We start from the raw sequence: 17,172 nt of genomic DNA on the forward strand, positions 1-17,172 counted from the left end.
TGTGAGGAAGGTAGAAATAGACCAGAGGGCTAGGAGCAGGCTGGTAGAATGAAGGGACAAGTGGTAGAAGAAATTTTATGCAGAGAGGTATGATTTTTTTTGTGGGATCAATGAAAGGTGTAATTCTGAAAGTGTAGATAAGCAGCAAGATCTGTTGTATATCTGCGTAGTTCAGGTGGAGAGGAAAGCTGAAAAAGCATTTACAGTCGCACATACGATCCTGGACTTCATAAGGAGAGGCACAGGGCAAAGATTAAGGAGGTCACACTGCACCTTTAGGTAACTCTGGAGTAGCCACAACTGTCCAGTTCTGGACAACGATTTTAGGAGAGATGGAAGGGCTTTGGAGAGGAGCTCAGAGCAGTTCTGTGAGGAGATTGCAGAAGCTGGGAACTTTTTCACAGAACAATAAAGGAATAGATACAGAGCCGAGAGAGGGAAACTGTTCCCGTAAAAACAATTCAATCAAGAATGACGAGAAGTTGGAGGGTTCCATTATTGTCACGTAATACTCTATTTAGTATGCAACATACAAAAAATTCTTAAAGAAAGAGAGAGTCACCAGTTTGTCAGAAATGAAGCTCCAGCAAGGTATGACCCTTAGTTTACAAGGCCAATGCTTTAACCTCTGAACTATCAAACCCTCAGTGGATCAGTCAGAACTCAGGGATAGAAATGGCCACCAATGTATTAGGTCTGAAATGGTGTGTTAGGGTGGTAATGGGGGCGTTTCATTTTAGTTTTTAGAAGGAATCTGTGTAAATATCTGGGAGGAATTTTCAGGGAGAGAGTTGGGGAAGGGAACTAGCTGGATTATTAATGCCTTGAGTGAGAATGAATTCAATACGACAAATGATCTTATATTATGCTGTCCTGGGATTAGTATAATACCTGTTCCTCTGCATTGTGTGGTCAGGCAGGTGTGACTGAAGCCCAAGGGCTGGGTGTGCAGGCCTGAGATGGAAATAAACTGTGATGAGTGGCAGGTGAATGATTCTGGTCAAACCTGCTTGGCCTGCTTACTGCCTGCATGATTGGCTGTCGACATCAAACTCAGCCCTGGTATGAGCTGGGATCCCTCACTTTGTCCCAGAGCCTCCCAAGTGGCAGTTAGTACATCTGCTGAGATCCCTTGCACCTGTGGACTGGTATTGCTCACACCATGAGATTGCTTATTCTCCTGGCTTTGGTCTCCATTACAGGGGCTGCAGGTAAGTGTCTTCTCACCCTCGGCTATCCCTCCCTCACCTGCTCCTCTAAATGTTGGTCCTATACTCTGTTATTTCCCTTTCTCACTATTTTCTGTCTTTCTCTTACTCATTTTATCCAAACTTCTCCTCTCCCATCGCACATTCCACCTAGCCCCTCTTATTTCTTGTCTAAATCTTGTCCTTTTTATATCTCTGTCTGTCTGTCTCCCCCCCTCTCTCTTTCACCCATCCCCTCTCTCTCAACACACACATTCACTCTTTTCCAAGCATCTCTCTCTCTCTCTCTCCCCTCTTGCTCTCCCTTTTATTCCTTTCTCACTCCCTTGTCTATCTTTCTCCCAGTTTCCAGAACCATTTTGGTGACTGCAAATTGCTCCCAGCTATATACCCTGTCTATACTTACTTTATTCCTGATTTTTATCTCCTAAACCTTTACCTTTTGTAAAGTATAATTTCCCAATTAATATATCAATTATTTCCTGTGTATTTCTGACGACCCTCAGTGTGGACCCCAGTTAAATGCTACAAATCATGTTTCTACTCCCGAGAAGCCTTTGGCCCCTTGGGTGATCTGACACACCTGCATTCCAATGCAATTTCAGGGAGGGACAGGGGGTGTGATGAAGAATGGAGTTGAAGCTCCCTCTGGTGTTGGCAATAGCAATAGGTTGGACCACAACAGATAGAGTAGAATTCCAAAAATCTCAATGCCAGAAATCCAGAACACCCGAGAATCAGACTTCTCAAAAATTCTCAAACTTAAAAAATTTATCAGGCTTTTGTGAGCGTGCGTGCGTGCATGCATGCGTTAGCGCCACAGACACACAGCGGCAACAAGAGACCAGTTTATTTTTCTTTAAAACTGTTAATTTTGATAAAAGAAGCATGCTGCATTTCCTAATTAATAGACTCTCAAAATTGACCTGTTCATCTCTTCATTGTTCCTCCTTAAGTTTGAATTTCAGAAGTACAGTGCTGCCTGAGAATCCTGAAAATCCAGACCGACCCAATCCCCGAGCAGTTTGGATTTTAGGACTTCTACTGTAATTAAAACCTTTTGAAAAGGGGTGTTTTCCTTGCAGTTGTGGCCAGTACATTCTGCACCACTGGAGTGGAACTAATTGACAAGTGGGAAATCGATGAGCTTACATTAGGTGATTTCAAGCTGCCTTGTAAAATGGGGTTAAGCGGGCAATTTGCCCAGTTAGCGCCCCATTCACAAGGCAGCTTGAAAGGATCCGACCCGGTCAGCGGGATCCAAAATCAACGGGTCCCTGCCCTACCTTGGAGGTAGTCAGGGAACCCAGTTAAACTTACCTAGGTCTCATCCACCAGCAGCTTGAAAACAAAAATGCTGGCCCAGGAAACCCCTGCTAAAGTGTCTGCCATGATTGGGGGGGAGATAGGGGTCGCTGCCATAGGGGGAGTGAGGTCACTGACATGGGGGGAGAAGGTTGCTGCCGTTGGGGGGGGGGATTGCTGCGTTCAACGGGGGCAGAGGGGTTGGTTGCCGCAGGGGGGAGAGGAGTTGGCTGCTGCAGGATGGGGGGAGTGTGATTGATGGTGGGGGGGGGGTGACTGACAGCTGGTGGGGGGCGCGGGAGACTGACCACTAATAATTTGTGTGATCCTTCACCTACTGCGTCATTGTGGGGGTGGGATCCCCCTTAAATCGCTGTGTTGGCTATTTACTGGGTCGATACCCCCTGTCTCTGAGCTTGAAAGGTGCTGGAAGCACCTTTAGCCCACTAATTGCACCTGGGTCTCTGGAGGGCTACTCAGGTGTGGCAGCATAAAAACACTTATTGTCTACACTGCAGAACCAAGGTCACCCCAATCTCAGTGGTCAGCACAGCAGAACAGTTTTTGTCGCTGCTGCCTCACAGCCAGAGATCCAGGCTCAATCTTGGCAGTGTCCAGTTTAGAGGTTCTTGCCAGCTGGGCTGGCACGGTTGGCATAGCGGTTAGCACAATACCTTTACTGCGCCAGTGATCAGGATTGGGGTTCTATAAGGAGCTTGTATATTCTACCCATCTCTGTGTGGGTTTTCCCCAGGGGCTCGGTTTCCTCCCACCATTCAAAATGTACTGGGGGGGGTAGGTTAATTAGGTGTAAATTGGGTGGCATGGACTCATGGGCTGAAATGGCCTGTTTCCATGCTGTATATGCAAATTTAAAAAAAGGTAAATTTAATTAACCATTGTGTATTCCTCCTAGGGTATAGGTGAGTGATGAGTGATAGTCTCTGACGTTTGCTAGGGGCAGAGGGAGGTTGATTAAAATATGGGGAACATCTTTAAAAATGGGATTAGTGTAAAAAGATGATTGTTAATCAGCAGGGACTCTGTTGACAGTAGGGCCTGGTCAAATTTAAGTTTGTGATTGAGGTTGTTTTGCGAGCAGACCAATTGACATCTCTTATATAGTCCTAACAAGTAAGACACAGAGCAAAAAAAACAAAATGCAGAGTTAGGGACAGAGCAATGGCAACATAATTTTACTAATTTGGGGTTCATTCAAGAGTCTGATAGTGGTAGGAAAGAAATTATTCTTGGATCTGGTGATCTCATACTTGGTGAATCTTCTTCAGGAAGAGACTGTGGCCAGGGTGAGATGAGTCTTCTAATATGCTGGCTGCTATTCCAGTGGGAGTTGTAGATGGAGTCGATTGGGGGGGGGGGTGGTGGTGTGGTGGTGGTGTGTTCACAACCCTCTGCAGTTTCTTGTGGTCTTTGGCGGTGCAGTTCCCATCCCACGCAGTGATGCACCCTGACAGAATGCTTTCAGTGGTGGAAATTGTGGAGGGACGCAGGTGACAAGTCGAATTTGCTCAGGCTTCTGGGGAAGTAGAGACTGGTGGGGGTGTGCTTTCTAGGATGGGCTCCAAGTCACTGTTGAATCATTTGCTGAAAGATCCTGGAGACTGGGCTTCACATAACAATAATGGGCCTTACATTAAACATCTGCAAATCCAAACACCATCCTTCTCACCCACCCTGACCAACATTGCCCATGACAAACCTTGGAAACCCAGGTCCTTCCTGAGGAGCAACGTCTCAGCAGAAGAAGTCTACATTTCCCATTGCCTTTCCTTTGTCAGCCACTTGAGTAAAAGAGTATTTGAATGTCAAGATCTCAAACCACACCTCAAGCTCATACATACCTGGTACCAACGATCTCCAGCCTCCTTTATGTTTCTGAGACAGACACTCACGTAGACTGCACAAAATGCTCCAAATCCAGGGCAGGATAAGTGATCCAATGCCACATCCACACCACCACTGAGGGGGCTGGAGATATTCTACTGGGCGCACAATTACATGCTCAATATCAGGCTCTCAAAACTGATACTTTATTCTGAATTTTCTCATCTCAAGGAAGTGACAAAAGAACCAGGTGGAAGGTGATGAAGAAAGCAGAGCACCCATGTCTGTATAACTCTTTGAAAGAGCTGGTATAATTATAATGGGTAGACCAACTTCCTTCTGGAGAATATTAATGTCTATAACTGTCCGTTTAAATCAACATCTATTGAGAAAGAAAATAGTAGGGAGAAAGAGAAGGAAAAAAGGGAAAGGAAAAAGAAAGGGTGGCATGGTTAGTGTAGTGATTGGTGCAACGCTATGACAGCACCAGCACCTCGGGTTCGAATCTGGTGCTGTCTGCAAGGGGTTTGTATGTTCTCCTCATATCTGTGTGGGTTTCCTCCCACCCTCCAAAATGTACGGGGGTTGTAGGTTAATTAGAGTATTTTGGTAGCTGGGTTCATTGGCCGGAAGCGTCTGTTACTGTGCTGCTCGTCTAAATTAAAAATTTTAAAAGTCAAAGAGAGAGAGAGAGAGAGCGAGAGCGAGAAAGAGGAACTTAAAGTTAACAACAGCATTTAAATTAGTTTACCGGACAGGTTTGAGGCAGGTTAACGCTACAATAAGGGCAGATGTGGGAAGATGTAAGCGCAGAATGGTTGGCTGTCGTTCTCTGGCAAGTTCAGCCTCAGCCCTTCCAGCTGAACAGGTGGATGTGAAGACTTGTAATCTCGATATATTTCTGACCATTGAGGTAGTTTGTTCTGTGTGCTGGAGAATCTCATCACCCTGCAATTCAGGCTGAAGCACAAGATTTACATGAACCCAGAGCACACATCCTTTCATTGCCAGCTGAAGGTGAAACCATGACTTAGTGAGTGAAAATTGCTAGAAAGGGAGATTTTCTTGAATTGTTGTGTGATTAAACTCCGAATTTTCAATTTTGTTCATCTTGCCCCTTTTCAAAATTGTGCAAAATAGTTAAATTAACTGTGACAATTAATAGAAATCAGTGAGGTTTTTGATTCTGGGCAGTTGATTTTTAGCAGCATTTTTTGATGCTTGTTTACATTATCTGTAATATCTCATTAGTAATGGTTTTTTTTGAATGATCCCTGTTCGAGGCACCTCCCTTGTTGCGTTACTGCTCACTGCTGCTCCCAGGGAGGTGCCTGGTTTTCCATCAAGGGGTGACTGGAATAACAAGTGAATCTGGCATCTGAGATGAAGTGGCAAGCCCCAGCAGTGGTTGAGAGGGAGGCCAGAAGATCCCAGTATCGTGAGAGAGTTTGACAACTCGCCCCCATTATGGGTGAGCCCATGCACTGCACAGATTCCCCATTTTCATGACTTGGGGCAGGGCTGAGTGAGAAGCAGGCATTTCATTGTGGGAGCTCTTCTTCAGGCACGACACAGCAGGCATCTTGAACCCTTTCACTCTAAACCTGTTCAGCCTGTGACTTGGCGTGGATGTGGATGACACTGGAATGTGAAGATGATTATCCAAAATTACAACATGATCTTGATCAATTGGAAAATGGCAGATGGAATTTAAATTGGACAAGTGCAAAGTGCAGCATTTTGGGAAGTTACGTAGTTAACGTCAGGGCCCTGACAGAATAGAGAGATCCAGAGGTACAGCTACATGATTCCCCAAAAGTGGTGACAGGTAGAAGGATGGTGAAGGGTTCAATTTTCCTTTAATGGTTAAAGCTTTGAGTAAAAGGGTCAGGATGCCATGCCATGGATGGCACAGGTATATTATGAGAGTAAATACAACCAGGCTTTTTATATGGAGTGTATGTGAGATACAAACCAGAGGACATGGGTTAAGGGTGAAAGGGGAAAAGTTTAGGGGGTACCCTAAGAGGAAATTCTTCACGCAGAGAGTAGCAGGCTCAATTTTAACATTGAAAAAACATTTGGACAGGTACATGGATGGGAAAGGTATGGAGGGCTAAGGACTGGGTGTAGGTCAGTGGGACTAGGTAGAATAATAATTCAGCACAGACTAGAAGGGTCTTAGGGTCTGCTTTCTGTACTGTAATATTCTATTAATTTATGATTCCAACTGGATTTGACCTCGGTGAGACCATAAGGAGAAGAGTGAGTTTTTACCTCAGGGTAAAGAGGTCTAAAGCTACAAGGCTTAGATTTAAGTAAGAGGGGAACCATTTAAGCGAGACCAGAGGGTCAACCTTTTCTCACAGAAGTTGGTGAGCATATGGAACTAACTTCCAGAGGATGCTGAAGCAGCAGGTACGATTACAATGTTAAAGACCATTTAGACAGGCACATGGATGGAGAAGGTGTAGCGGGGATATGGGCCAAAATGGGACTAGCTCTGGTAGGCATTGATAAATTGGGGTGAAAGTTTATGGTTATATGACTGTCGGTAGATTTCTGTAAGGCTAAGCTATTGTGAAACAAGGCAAGCAAATGGAGCTAAAAATAAAATCTGGTCAGCCAACATCCAAATGAAATAGGTGGACCAAAAGGTGATGACTAGCCTCTTTTAGTTCCCAGGGGGACACAAACCTGAGGTGTGGCGGCATCACCTGGTAAGTTACTTATTATAACACAGAAGGAGGCTATTCAGCCCAATATGGCCATACTCATTCCCAGCAGAACTATCCCATCTATCCCATTTCACCTTTGGCCATTTATTCCAGTTCACTCAATTTATTTTCTCAAGTCCTCATGGAATCCCCTTTGATTTTTTTCCACCATTTTTCTTCAATGAAGGGTAATGTACACCAGCCAATTAACCCATCAGTATGTCTTTGGAGTCTGGGAAGAGACCCATGTGGCCATGGTGAGAACCTCCAAAGTCTTCATAGATAGCACCCAAGGGCAGGATTGAACCCAGGTCCTTGGAATGGCATCAGCAGACACCATGATTGCCAGTTCTTAAGTGGAGTGTGATTCATTTACCAAGGTAGGCCCTCCTATGTGTGCAGACAGTAAGGTATGCAACTGAGCCACTCGTTTGATAAAAGGGAAGAAAATACAGACACATATTGTAAGAATTTGTTCTATCTATATTTGTGACAAGGTGCCAGAGATTTGTCTGATACTTTTAAACTTTTCTTTTTCAATATGAGCAGATTTTACCATCTCCCTGGTGGATGAGGCTCAAAGTAGAATCTTGGGAAATATTCGTGCGGAATCAGCAATTGTAACCCTGCCTCCTTGCAACTTTGCTGACAAGTCTGTCAGTGTCATGGTCACCAACATGACCGGCCAGCCAGGTATCCTTCAATATCCCATCTAAATCTAACCTCCCTTCCTGCTTCTTTCCAATGTAGCTTCTAATCATTTACTCTCGTCTCCCAGGGCCAGTCCAACCCAATTTTACGATGCCCTTCTGCAGATTTAAGCGTGGATTGGTCAATATCGTGTCTAACACTGATGGCTTTCAGCGATCGTTCCTAATGGGCTTCAGGGTGAAAGGGCTGGAGGAAAATTCTGAGTACAAGTAAGTGAAGATTTGTTGGGATGTTCAAGAGAGGTGAGAGGGCTCCATATTATTGCAGCATGAATGCAGGACTCAATTTAATTCAAGTACACGGCTCTTTCTGACTTTTACATTTCAATTTCATACAGCACGAGCCCATGTTGCCCAAATACAGCCAATTAACCTATAATCCCCATTTCGTTTTTGAAGGGTGGGAGAAAACCGCAGCTACCAGACCAAACCCACGCAGGGAGAACGTACAAACTCCTTGCAGACATTGCTGGATTTAAACTCCAGTCCCAATACTGTAGCACCATTGTGCAAACCTCTATGCTACCGTGCCGCCAAATTTACACTGAAATTTAAAAAAGTGACCCTCTGAATCATTCCTCCTACCTCCTCCATACACTGTTCTGCTACAGTTCCACACCTCCCCTGTATCTACATGGCCTTTCCATTGCATTAGTGCCCATCACTCTGCTAACCCTGCCAGCAACATTACCCTCCCACTACATTACATCCACCTGCTCTCACACCATTCCATCATCTCCCACAGCATTGAATCCCTTCCTCCACACCATTACATCCATTATCCCCACTGTTACATCCCCTCCCCACATCACTGAATCCCCTTCCCCTGCAGTATTGCAAACCCTCCCTTCATCATCATATCTAGTCCCCCATATCATTATATCTCCAGCCAGCAACCTGTCCCTGCATCATAACGTCCGCTCCCAACTTTATTATATCTTCTCCACCATTGCATTCTCTCCCACATCTCCACCACACTCTTCCCATCCCTTCATTAAGCACCCACACATTTTCCCAATAATTCTTACCTCTCTCATCTGCTATACATTGTTTTCTGTATGTCTCAACTATACTAATCCCCTTAATCCCCTTCCATCCTCCTCCCCCCCAGAGTCCTTTTTTAAAAAACTTTCCTGGAGAATCCTTCACTCCTCCTCATCCCCCACTGGTTTCACACATAAATTCCTCTTCAATAAGAAAGGAGTCTCTGTCGTCAAGGGCCCCCATCCTCTTCACTCTGCTACCATTGGGGAAAAGATTCAGGAGCTTGAAGACGAGAATTCAGTGGGTCAAGGACAGCTACTTCCCTGCTGCCATCAGATTGCTGAAAGGACAATGAACAACAGTCACTACCCCACTTTATGCTATTTTTTTTTTGCACTATTTATTTTTAAAATGTGATTTATAGCAATATTTGTTCTCTGATGTTGCAGCAAAACAACACATTTCATTACTTGTTCACAACAATAAATTCTAATTCTGTTCTGATTCTGAACATCTTATTAAATGAATCAATCTTTTCCTCCCACTGTCGCTGAGAATTCATCACTGACATCACTCACACCCCTTCCCTACAATGCACCCTTTACATCGATGACTGCTCTTCATTCCGAGATTTTTGCCGCTCACTGTGATGTGCGTTCTTGTTCACAGCATCACTTCATATGTTGAGAATAAGAAGAGTAACACACTGACTATCAAGACCATCATGCGTGAGTACTCATGTCCACCATGTTCTCGATGTCACCACGTAATCAATCTCAACCTGAGACTCCCCTTCCACTTTCCTCCCCTTCCATGTACAATATTGTTTTGTCAGCAAGTCCCTCCGAATCCCTCTGGAACTCAATTTATTCAGGATCTAATATTGTCAAATTAACGCTCAGTTCAAATTTGGTCACCAAGATAAGGAATGCTATGGACCATGTGCTGTGAAGATGGGTAGTTGATGACCTGCATTGGCAGAGGACTGAAGGGGTTGTTTCTGGTTATTTCTGTACATGTGAGCACTGTGACCAACGATTCAGTAATGCCTTTGATGAACTTTAACTGGATGTCAAATGCAATTGGGATAAATCAAGTAACCATTCTCCAACCTTCCTTTTCATTCCATCTTCAGAACCATGAACATTCATTAAAAAAAAAGAAATGTGTGGCCAGAAAAATCTCAGGAAGCATTGTACTCATCCCATATAGAGTGGCTCAGACCTGTCACTCTCCCCAAACAGTCAGTCTTAATGTTCACTTTTCTGTGTGTGTGTGTGTGTGTGTGTGTGTGTGTGTGTGTGTGTGTGTGTGTGTGTGTGTGTGTGTGTGTGTGTGTGTGTCTGCGTGTGTGCGTGTGTGCGTGCCTGCGCATGCACGCATGTGAGAAGATGGTCAGGCCTGTATTAATTGAATGAATTGTTTTTATTTTCTCAGCAACTAATTACCAGAACATCAATACTAGTTTTGGTCGGAGTGGAGCGATGATCGTTATCACTGTGCTTCTAGTTATTGCCATGGCCATCCTCATTGTCCTTTTCATTGTCGCTCTTTTCATTCGGAAGTAATGGCTGTTGCCAAAGTATGAAAGAACATTTATCGTCAAAAATACATGAACAAGTTTTCTTCTTATTTGCTGTATATTTTATAATCTGCTCTCTGCAATTTGAAGAGAGTTAGGAATTAATTCAGAAGAATGTCTATATTTTGTGAATATTTTTTGATCTGTAGAGTTTTTAGAATATTTCTCCCTGAACTTGATGGCTTTCCTGGTTTCCTTGGAATCACCAGAACTTTCAGCCTCCATTTGTTTCCAAATGATTGTTAAGTTCTTCATTGATTATACCATAAATTACCAGGTTCCAATGGATCCATCAGTGGTCAACAGGCACATGGGTCGGGACTAATCACAGCTACCGCAGATCCCAGTGTCTGGAAATTATGGGTCTAGACTTGTAATGAACCTGATTATTCACCACTGTTCATTTAAGAAACTTGTTATTTTATAAATAAAATATAATGTATTTAAAATCCAGTCTAACTCTTCTTTCAGTGAAAATGAAAGGGTGTGTGACTTCGGCCTTTAGTGTATTGTGAAAACGATGCTGCATTGGGTACCTATCTGTGTGTTGGTGGTTTTACTAAAAATGTGTGTGTGTGTGTGTCGGTGGTTTTACTAAAAATTTGTGTGTGTTGGTTTTACTAAAAATGTGTGTGTGTGTGTGTGTGTGTGTGTGTCGGTGGTTTTACTAAAAATTTGTGTGTGTTGGTTTTACTAAAAATGTGTGTGTGTGTGTGTGTGCGCGCGTGTGCTAATGTTTGAAAACATCAATGACAGAATCCAGCATTGTTCTTTGTTTTCTTTGTTCTGGATTGTACATTCTGTTGCAGAGACTTGTTATCAGAGATACTGAGATAATTTCAGAGCTTTGATAACTTGCTGAGGGTTAAGGGTCTCCAAACATTTTAGACCATTGACCCCTTCATGGAATCCTTGATCCCTCATAGACCCCCAGGCATGTACAAAAAAATAATTAAGTAGACATGCAATTTCCATATGCATTAGTGAGGGAAATTGCATACCAAACCCTGTGAGACTGTTCTGTATTCCCTCCCCAACACCCCCCCCTACCGTGAATATCTCTCATGAAATATAGGAACATAAAAAGGAAAAATTGTTTACTGTCATTGTGGAAATCATGAGAAATGTACAAAATATTGAATATAATGTTGGAGTTCAACATAAAAATGTTCAAACCTACCGAAATATGTGGAAATACAACATGATAAATGAATATGTTGCATGAAATATAGGGAAATAGACATTAATGGGAAGGATATATTTAATGAGCATCAGCAAGGGAATTGATATTTGGTTGGAGATTGTTGAGTTTTAGTTGTAAGTCACCACGCTCTTCCAGCTTCAGTCTGTTCCTCTGTTATAACTGCATTTGCGTGGCTAAAACCAACTTCAACCATGTACAAACTTCGGACTGCAAGTAAAAATGGGCTAACTGCTGCACTAAGCTTGGGGTATTTAGTAGCAGTTTTTACATTGTTCCAATAGTCACTGAAGCTTTTACTTTTGAACAATGACTTCGAGATCCACACACACTTAGATGAGTTCATCTTTGGAGTGAGATTCAATGACTTCATTTTCCATTTCCAAATCAAACAGTGTAACAATCCAGCCAGATACACGCATTTTCTGCAGGTCCTCGAAACGTGATTTAAAGTCTTCCCTTAATTTTTCAAGGTGCTTTATGTAAATCTCCAGATCACAGTCTGAAATGTTTTCATCTTCTTCCAATTGCTGCAAGTTTGAAAAATACTTAAAATCTCTAAGTGCCAATGAAGATTTAAATAGGTCTGTTTTGACTTGGAAACCTGTTAGGATTGTTTGGGCTTGAATAATTGAATCATCTTTACCTTGCAGATGTTTCTGTACATCATTAAATTTTGAATCTAGGTCTGACAAATAGAACAGATGGTTCTTACTCTTTTTCAACTCGGCACATTGTGATGGGTCCACGTCTGTAAGAAACTCCACAGTTGAATCATACAAGTCTATGCATTATCACTTCTTGACAACCACCTTACCTCAGTGTACAAAAGTAATTGATTCAAAGTTTCTTCAGTTTTTTAACATAGCATTGCAAACAGTTGCGAATTGAGAGGATATTGACTGACCTGATACACAGTTTTAAATCATCATGTAGTTCACCACTGAGTTTTTTGGCTACAAGATGGTGTCTGTGTAATACACAGCGAACAGTTTGTACATTGGAAACCTTTTCCTTGAGTAAGGTGGCAAATCCTCTGTAAATGCCAACCATTGCTGGTGCACTGTTGGTAACCACTGCTGTAATATTCCTGAGGGGAACATTATGTTTTTTCAAATAATTCTCTATAGATAGAAAAATTGTCTCACCTTTAAAGAACGTGGCAAACAAAAATTCATTAACAATGCTCTTTAGGCTTGGACTATAATATAATATCTATAATAGGCCATGAGAATATTTGAACTGCCGGAAGTTGATTCATTGAGTTGGATGGAAAACTTGCAATGTTGAAGCTCATATGCCAAGGTCTTCCTCCACATCATCGATACATGGATGGGAGAGGTCTGGAGGGTTATGTAATGGGAGCAGGTCAATTGGTTTAGTGAAATAATGGTCGGCGCAGACTAGAAGGCCCGAATGGCCAGTTTTCTGTGCTGCGGCATTCTATGGCCATCTCATCAATGCTTCGTTGCACTATATTTGCACTTAGAACAGGTTGAGAGTTTTTCATAATATCTTCAATCACACCTTTAATTGATGGCATTATGATCTCCTCACCAATGGCATACGATTTTCCTTTCTTTGCTATATTAAGCGAAATACTGTATGATGCCTTCAGTCCTCCTTCGTTATCAGCATTGGAGGTGGGGGGGGGGGCGTAAAAAATGTCTTTCTGATTTTTTTTCAGCGCCTTAAAAAAAAATCAAGATCTTTGTTTTTCTTATCAGAGTGAATCCGTTCGAGGTGGTATTTCATCTTTGCAGATTTTATGCATCATACTGAAAGTCTTTTCACATAACAGGTTCATAGAAATTGTTTCATTAGTAAACCAAGGTACGAATCCAAATTTCAAATACTTTTGTGAATATTGTCAGCACTTATTCTTAGCTTTAGCGGCAGCCATAGTGCTTACTTTCTTCTTTGGCTTGGCTTCGCGGACGAAGATTTATGGAGGGGGTAAAAGTCCACGTCAGCTGCAGGCTCGTTTGTGGCTGACAAGTCCGATGCGGGACAGGCAGACACGGTTGCAGCGGCTGCAGGGGAAAATTGGTTGGTTGGGGTTGGGTGTTGGGGTTTTCCTCCTTTGCCTTTTGTCAGTGAGGTGGGCTCTGCGGTCTTCTTCAAAGGAGGTTGCTGCCCGCCAAACTGTGAGGCGCCAAGATGCACGGTTTGAGGCGATATCAGCCCACTGGCGGTGGTCAATGTGGCAGGCACCAAGAGATTTCTTTAGGCAGTCCTTGTACCTTTTCTTTGGTGCACCTCTGTCACGTGGTGCACTGTTGGTAGCCACTGCTCTCCAGTGGAGAGCTCGCCATATAACACGATCTTGGGAAGGCGATGGTCCTCCATTCTGGAGACGTGACCCACCCAGCGCAGCTGGATCTTCAACAGCGTCGATAGTGCTTACTAGAAATGTGGCAAATGACGTGGCCGGGATACTCAGCCCAGCATTGCCATAACCCAGATTTTCGTTACATACTTGGAAATAAAGCTAAGGCTAAGCTAAAATGTTTTAAAACGTTACAAGACTACAATACTAATGATGAATAATATAGTTAAAACATTTATTGAGTATTTTTTAAAAAAAGAGTATATGAGTAAATAAAATCCAAGTCTATTCATCTATGTGGAAACAGATTATTACAATGGTCCATTGTCCTGTGATTCCAACTAATAATAAATTATTATAACTATATTATTATAATTATGTTTCAGTAAACAGAATATAAAATAGACAATAAAAATTAATTATATATAAATCAAAAATGTGTATCAGCAAGACTTCCTGCCAATTTTCTGCTCAACGACTCAGAGCAGCGGTAAGGAATGTACCGGAGACTGGTGTCCAGGCCTTGCAGCAACAACCCAAACTAAGCTATAATACCCTAATCGGCAAGTAACAAATCTGTAAATTAAGCAAGTGATTACAATAACAGTAAAAAAAGCCTTTGCCAAACGGAGCTGGGTCCAAGTCTTCAACTTGGGCTGCAGCCAGAGTTGGTGATGGTGACTCCATTCTCAACATTAGGCGCAGAACCGTCTGTATCGAAGAAGTTGCCTCGGGCTCCTGGGCAGGAGCGGGGACTTCGGACTCCCAGCTGGAGTGGGGATATTAGGATCCTGGGCAGGAGTGGGGAACCTCAAGCTCTACAATTCTTTCAACTCTACAATTCAGTGGACCCCTCCCAGTGTTTATCAACCCCCTTCTGAACCCCTGGCATTTTTTAGACCCCTTGGATAGTCCCATCTACCCACAGGGGTCAATATCGATCACTTTGGAGACCCCTACTGTAGGTGTTGTGTTATTTTATTTATACAATAAAAGTCTTGTTGAAGTTAAATGAAGTAAAATCTCCGGTATCTGGCACCGATGGGGATTGGTAGATGTTGGATAAGTGAATTTTTTGGTTGCTTGAGATTGAATTTTGCATGAACGGCAAACTAACCACTAGGGGTGCCAATTTTAAACATTCATATTTTTTCCCTATTTATTTTCCACATTTTCTTTGCCAGTTACTTTAGGCTGCCGGTTGCTTTAATGACAGATAACAGGGATTTTATTATACAAAGTATGCTCCTTGGAGATTTCAATGCCAAATCTGACCAGACAAGTGCCAATTGCACCCAGATTCCCTCACTGACACCCACTACCCACTGAGAATGCCTTCTGCTGTTTTACATGCAGGCGTCCAATTAAGTTGTCAAAGGGACATAGAGAGGCCTCTGGAGGAGGTAAATAGGTGAAATGGATGGGCGAGGACATGCTGGATGGATTATGATATAAAAAAACAGTTGAATGTAAAGAGTTTGAATGATGATTTGATGTGGGTGTTTTGTACCTGAATCACTTAAGTTAATGAGCTTGTTCAGTGAGCAATTAGGAAGGAAAACAGTATGATAGTATTTATTGCAAGGTGTTTTAATGAGATTATATAAGATGTTGGTGGTTCTTCTCCTGGATTAATGTGTATAGGTCTGTTCTTCCTCTTGAGGGAAGGCTGTACATTTGTAGAGAAAGTATGACAAATGTTCACCAGATTGAATCCTAGGTGAGGGGAGATTAAGCAGACTGAGCCCATGATCTGTAGAGTTCAAAAGGCTGAGAGGTGAGCTCTCTGAAACAGACAAAATTCTTATGGGCTGCATAGGTTAGAGGCAGAAATGAATTCTGCCTTGGCTGGGGCATCTACAATGGTGACTTACAAATCTCAGAAACCTGGCTGATTTGAGAAGAGATTTCCTTCACTCCGAGGGTTTGAAATTCTGTATTGAAGATGCCTGAGGAAGCTCAGCATCCATGTATGTTCAAGACTTAGATTAATAGGCAATGACAGATAAAGGTTAAAACAAGAATGAATGCTGGAATGAAAGATGTTAAATGTGGAGCATGGGAAGGGCCCCATGATGACACAAGCCATTGACTACTCATGATTGCCTCCTCCTGTCACCCAAGTTCAGGTTCACTGCTCGAGTTCACATGTATTGACATAGAATGTGAAAGTGAGTTTTGCGAGGATTCCAGTCAGCCAACCCAAGCAGTTAAAAACAGTGCAGAGTACAGAGTTACAGAAAGAGGTCATTTAGAACAGAGCAAAGGCAACATTATTTTACTCATGTGAGGTTTGTTCCAGAGTCTGATCATGTTCAGGAGCACTGACAGCTCTCCCTGCACACCATCCTTTCATGACTTCACAGGAACCTTTTCTCCATCAAACAAAAGGATCTTCCTCAAATTTGACTTCCTGCAAAAATCCTTCTCCATCCTTTATGATGGCCTGCAAATTGTGATCTTAACCAATGGGTGTCCAAAAAAAAATCCAATCTTAGGTATAAATGATGTCGAACAAAGTTGAAATCCATCAACATTTTTCACCACCTTTCTCAGCACAGTGTTGTACCCACCTCCAACAAGCTTCCCACTGGACAGCTGGAGTGGAGTTAATCTACAGGACAAACCAACATTACTTTCATTTAGACTTGAAGTCACTCCAACATCAGGGTGAGGGAGAGGGTGAGCAAAATTAAATTCCTGGAAGTCACTGTCTCAGAGGACCTTTCCTGGACCTGACATACTAATATCATTGTAAAATCGCATGAGTACCTCTACTTACTCAGGAGTTTGTGGAGGTTTGAAATGACAAGGGAAATCTTTGCAAACTTCTACAGATGTATATGGAAAGTGTGTTCATTGGCTGCATCATGACCTGGGGTATGGGGACACCATTACCTTTGAGTGGAAAGTTCTGCAAAAAGTAGTGGACACATCACAGGAAAGACTCTCCTCACCATTGAGAAAATCTACATGGAAAACTGCCATCAGAGAGCAGCAATCATCAAGGATCCACACCACCCAGCACACGCTTTGTTCTCGCTGCTACCATCAGGAGAGAGGCATAGGTGCCACAAGACTCGCACCATCAGGTTCAGGAACAGCTGCTACCCCTCCAGCATCAGACTCCCAAGCAGCAAACTCATTCAGAGACTCATACTTTGCACATTATTTATTACTGAATATTTATTGTTTCTGCATTGCACAGTCAGTTTGTTTACATTTCTTTCTTTGTTTATATTATTTTGTATATGTATCTTTCTTCTTGAGTACAATTTACAGTTACTGTTA

General features: G+C 42.7%; 1 protein-coding gene and 1 pseudogene across 1 annotated transcript; one reads left to right on the forward strand and one right to left on the reverse strand.

Moving 5' to 3' along the window:
* The first annotated feature begins 1,072 nt into the window (after nucleotides 1-1,072).
* On the forward strand, nucleotides 1,073-10,800 carry upk2 (uroplakin 2). The gene is made up of 5 exons (XM_069894689.1): nucleotides 1,073-1,211; nucleotides 7,625-7,768; nucleotides 7,854-7,995; nucleotides 9,439-9,497; nucleotides 10,207-10,800. The coding sequence occupies exons 1-5, from the start codon at nucleotides 1,163-1,165 to the stop codon at nucleotides 10,335-10,337; spliced, it is 525 nt and encodes a 174-aa protein (XP_069750790.1). The 5' UTR covers nucleotides 1,073-1,162; the 3' UTR covers nucleotides 10,338-10,800.
* Nucleotides 10,801-11,594: 794 nt separating this feature from the next.
* On the reverse strand, nucleotides 11,595-13,901 carry LOC138742103 (zinc finger BED domain-containing protein 5-like; annotated as a pseudogene).
* Nucleotides 13,902-17,172: the final 3,271 nt, after the last annotated feature.

Source organism: Narcine bancroftii, chromosome 8 (genome assembly GCF_036971445.1).
Source record: "Narcine bancroftii isolate sNarBan1 chromosome 8, sNarBan1.hap1, whole genome shotgun sequence".
NCBI classification, from domain to species: domain Eukaryota; kingdom Metazoa; phylum Chordata; class Chondrichthyes; order Torpediniformes; family Narcinidae; genus Narcine; species Narcine bancroftii.

What these genes read in the sequence shown, in the direction of transcription:
- upk2 (XM_069894689.1), top strand. Translation starts at nt 1,163, where the DNA reads ATGAGATTGCTTATTCTCCTGGCTTTGGTCTCCATTACAGGGGCTGCA. An exon ending in CAACATGACCGGCCAGCCAG is followed by an intron (nt 7,769 to 7,853) that starts GTATCCTTCAAT and finishes CTCGTCTCCCAG; the next exon opens with GGCCAGTCCAACCCAATTTT. An exon ending in GACTATCAAGACCATCATGC is followed by an intron (nt 9,498 to 10,206) that starts GTGAGTACTCAT and finishes TTATTTTCTCAG; the next exon opens with CAACTAATTACCAGAACATC.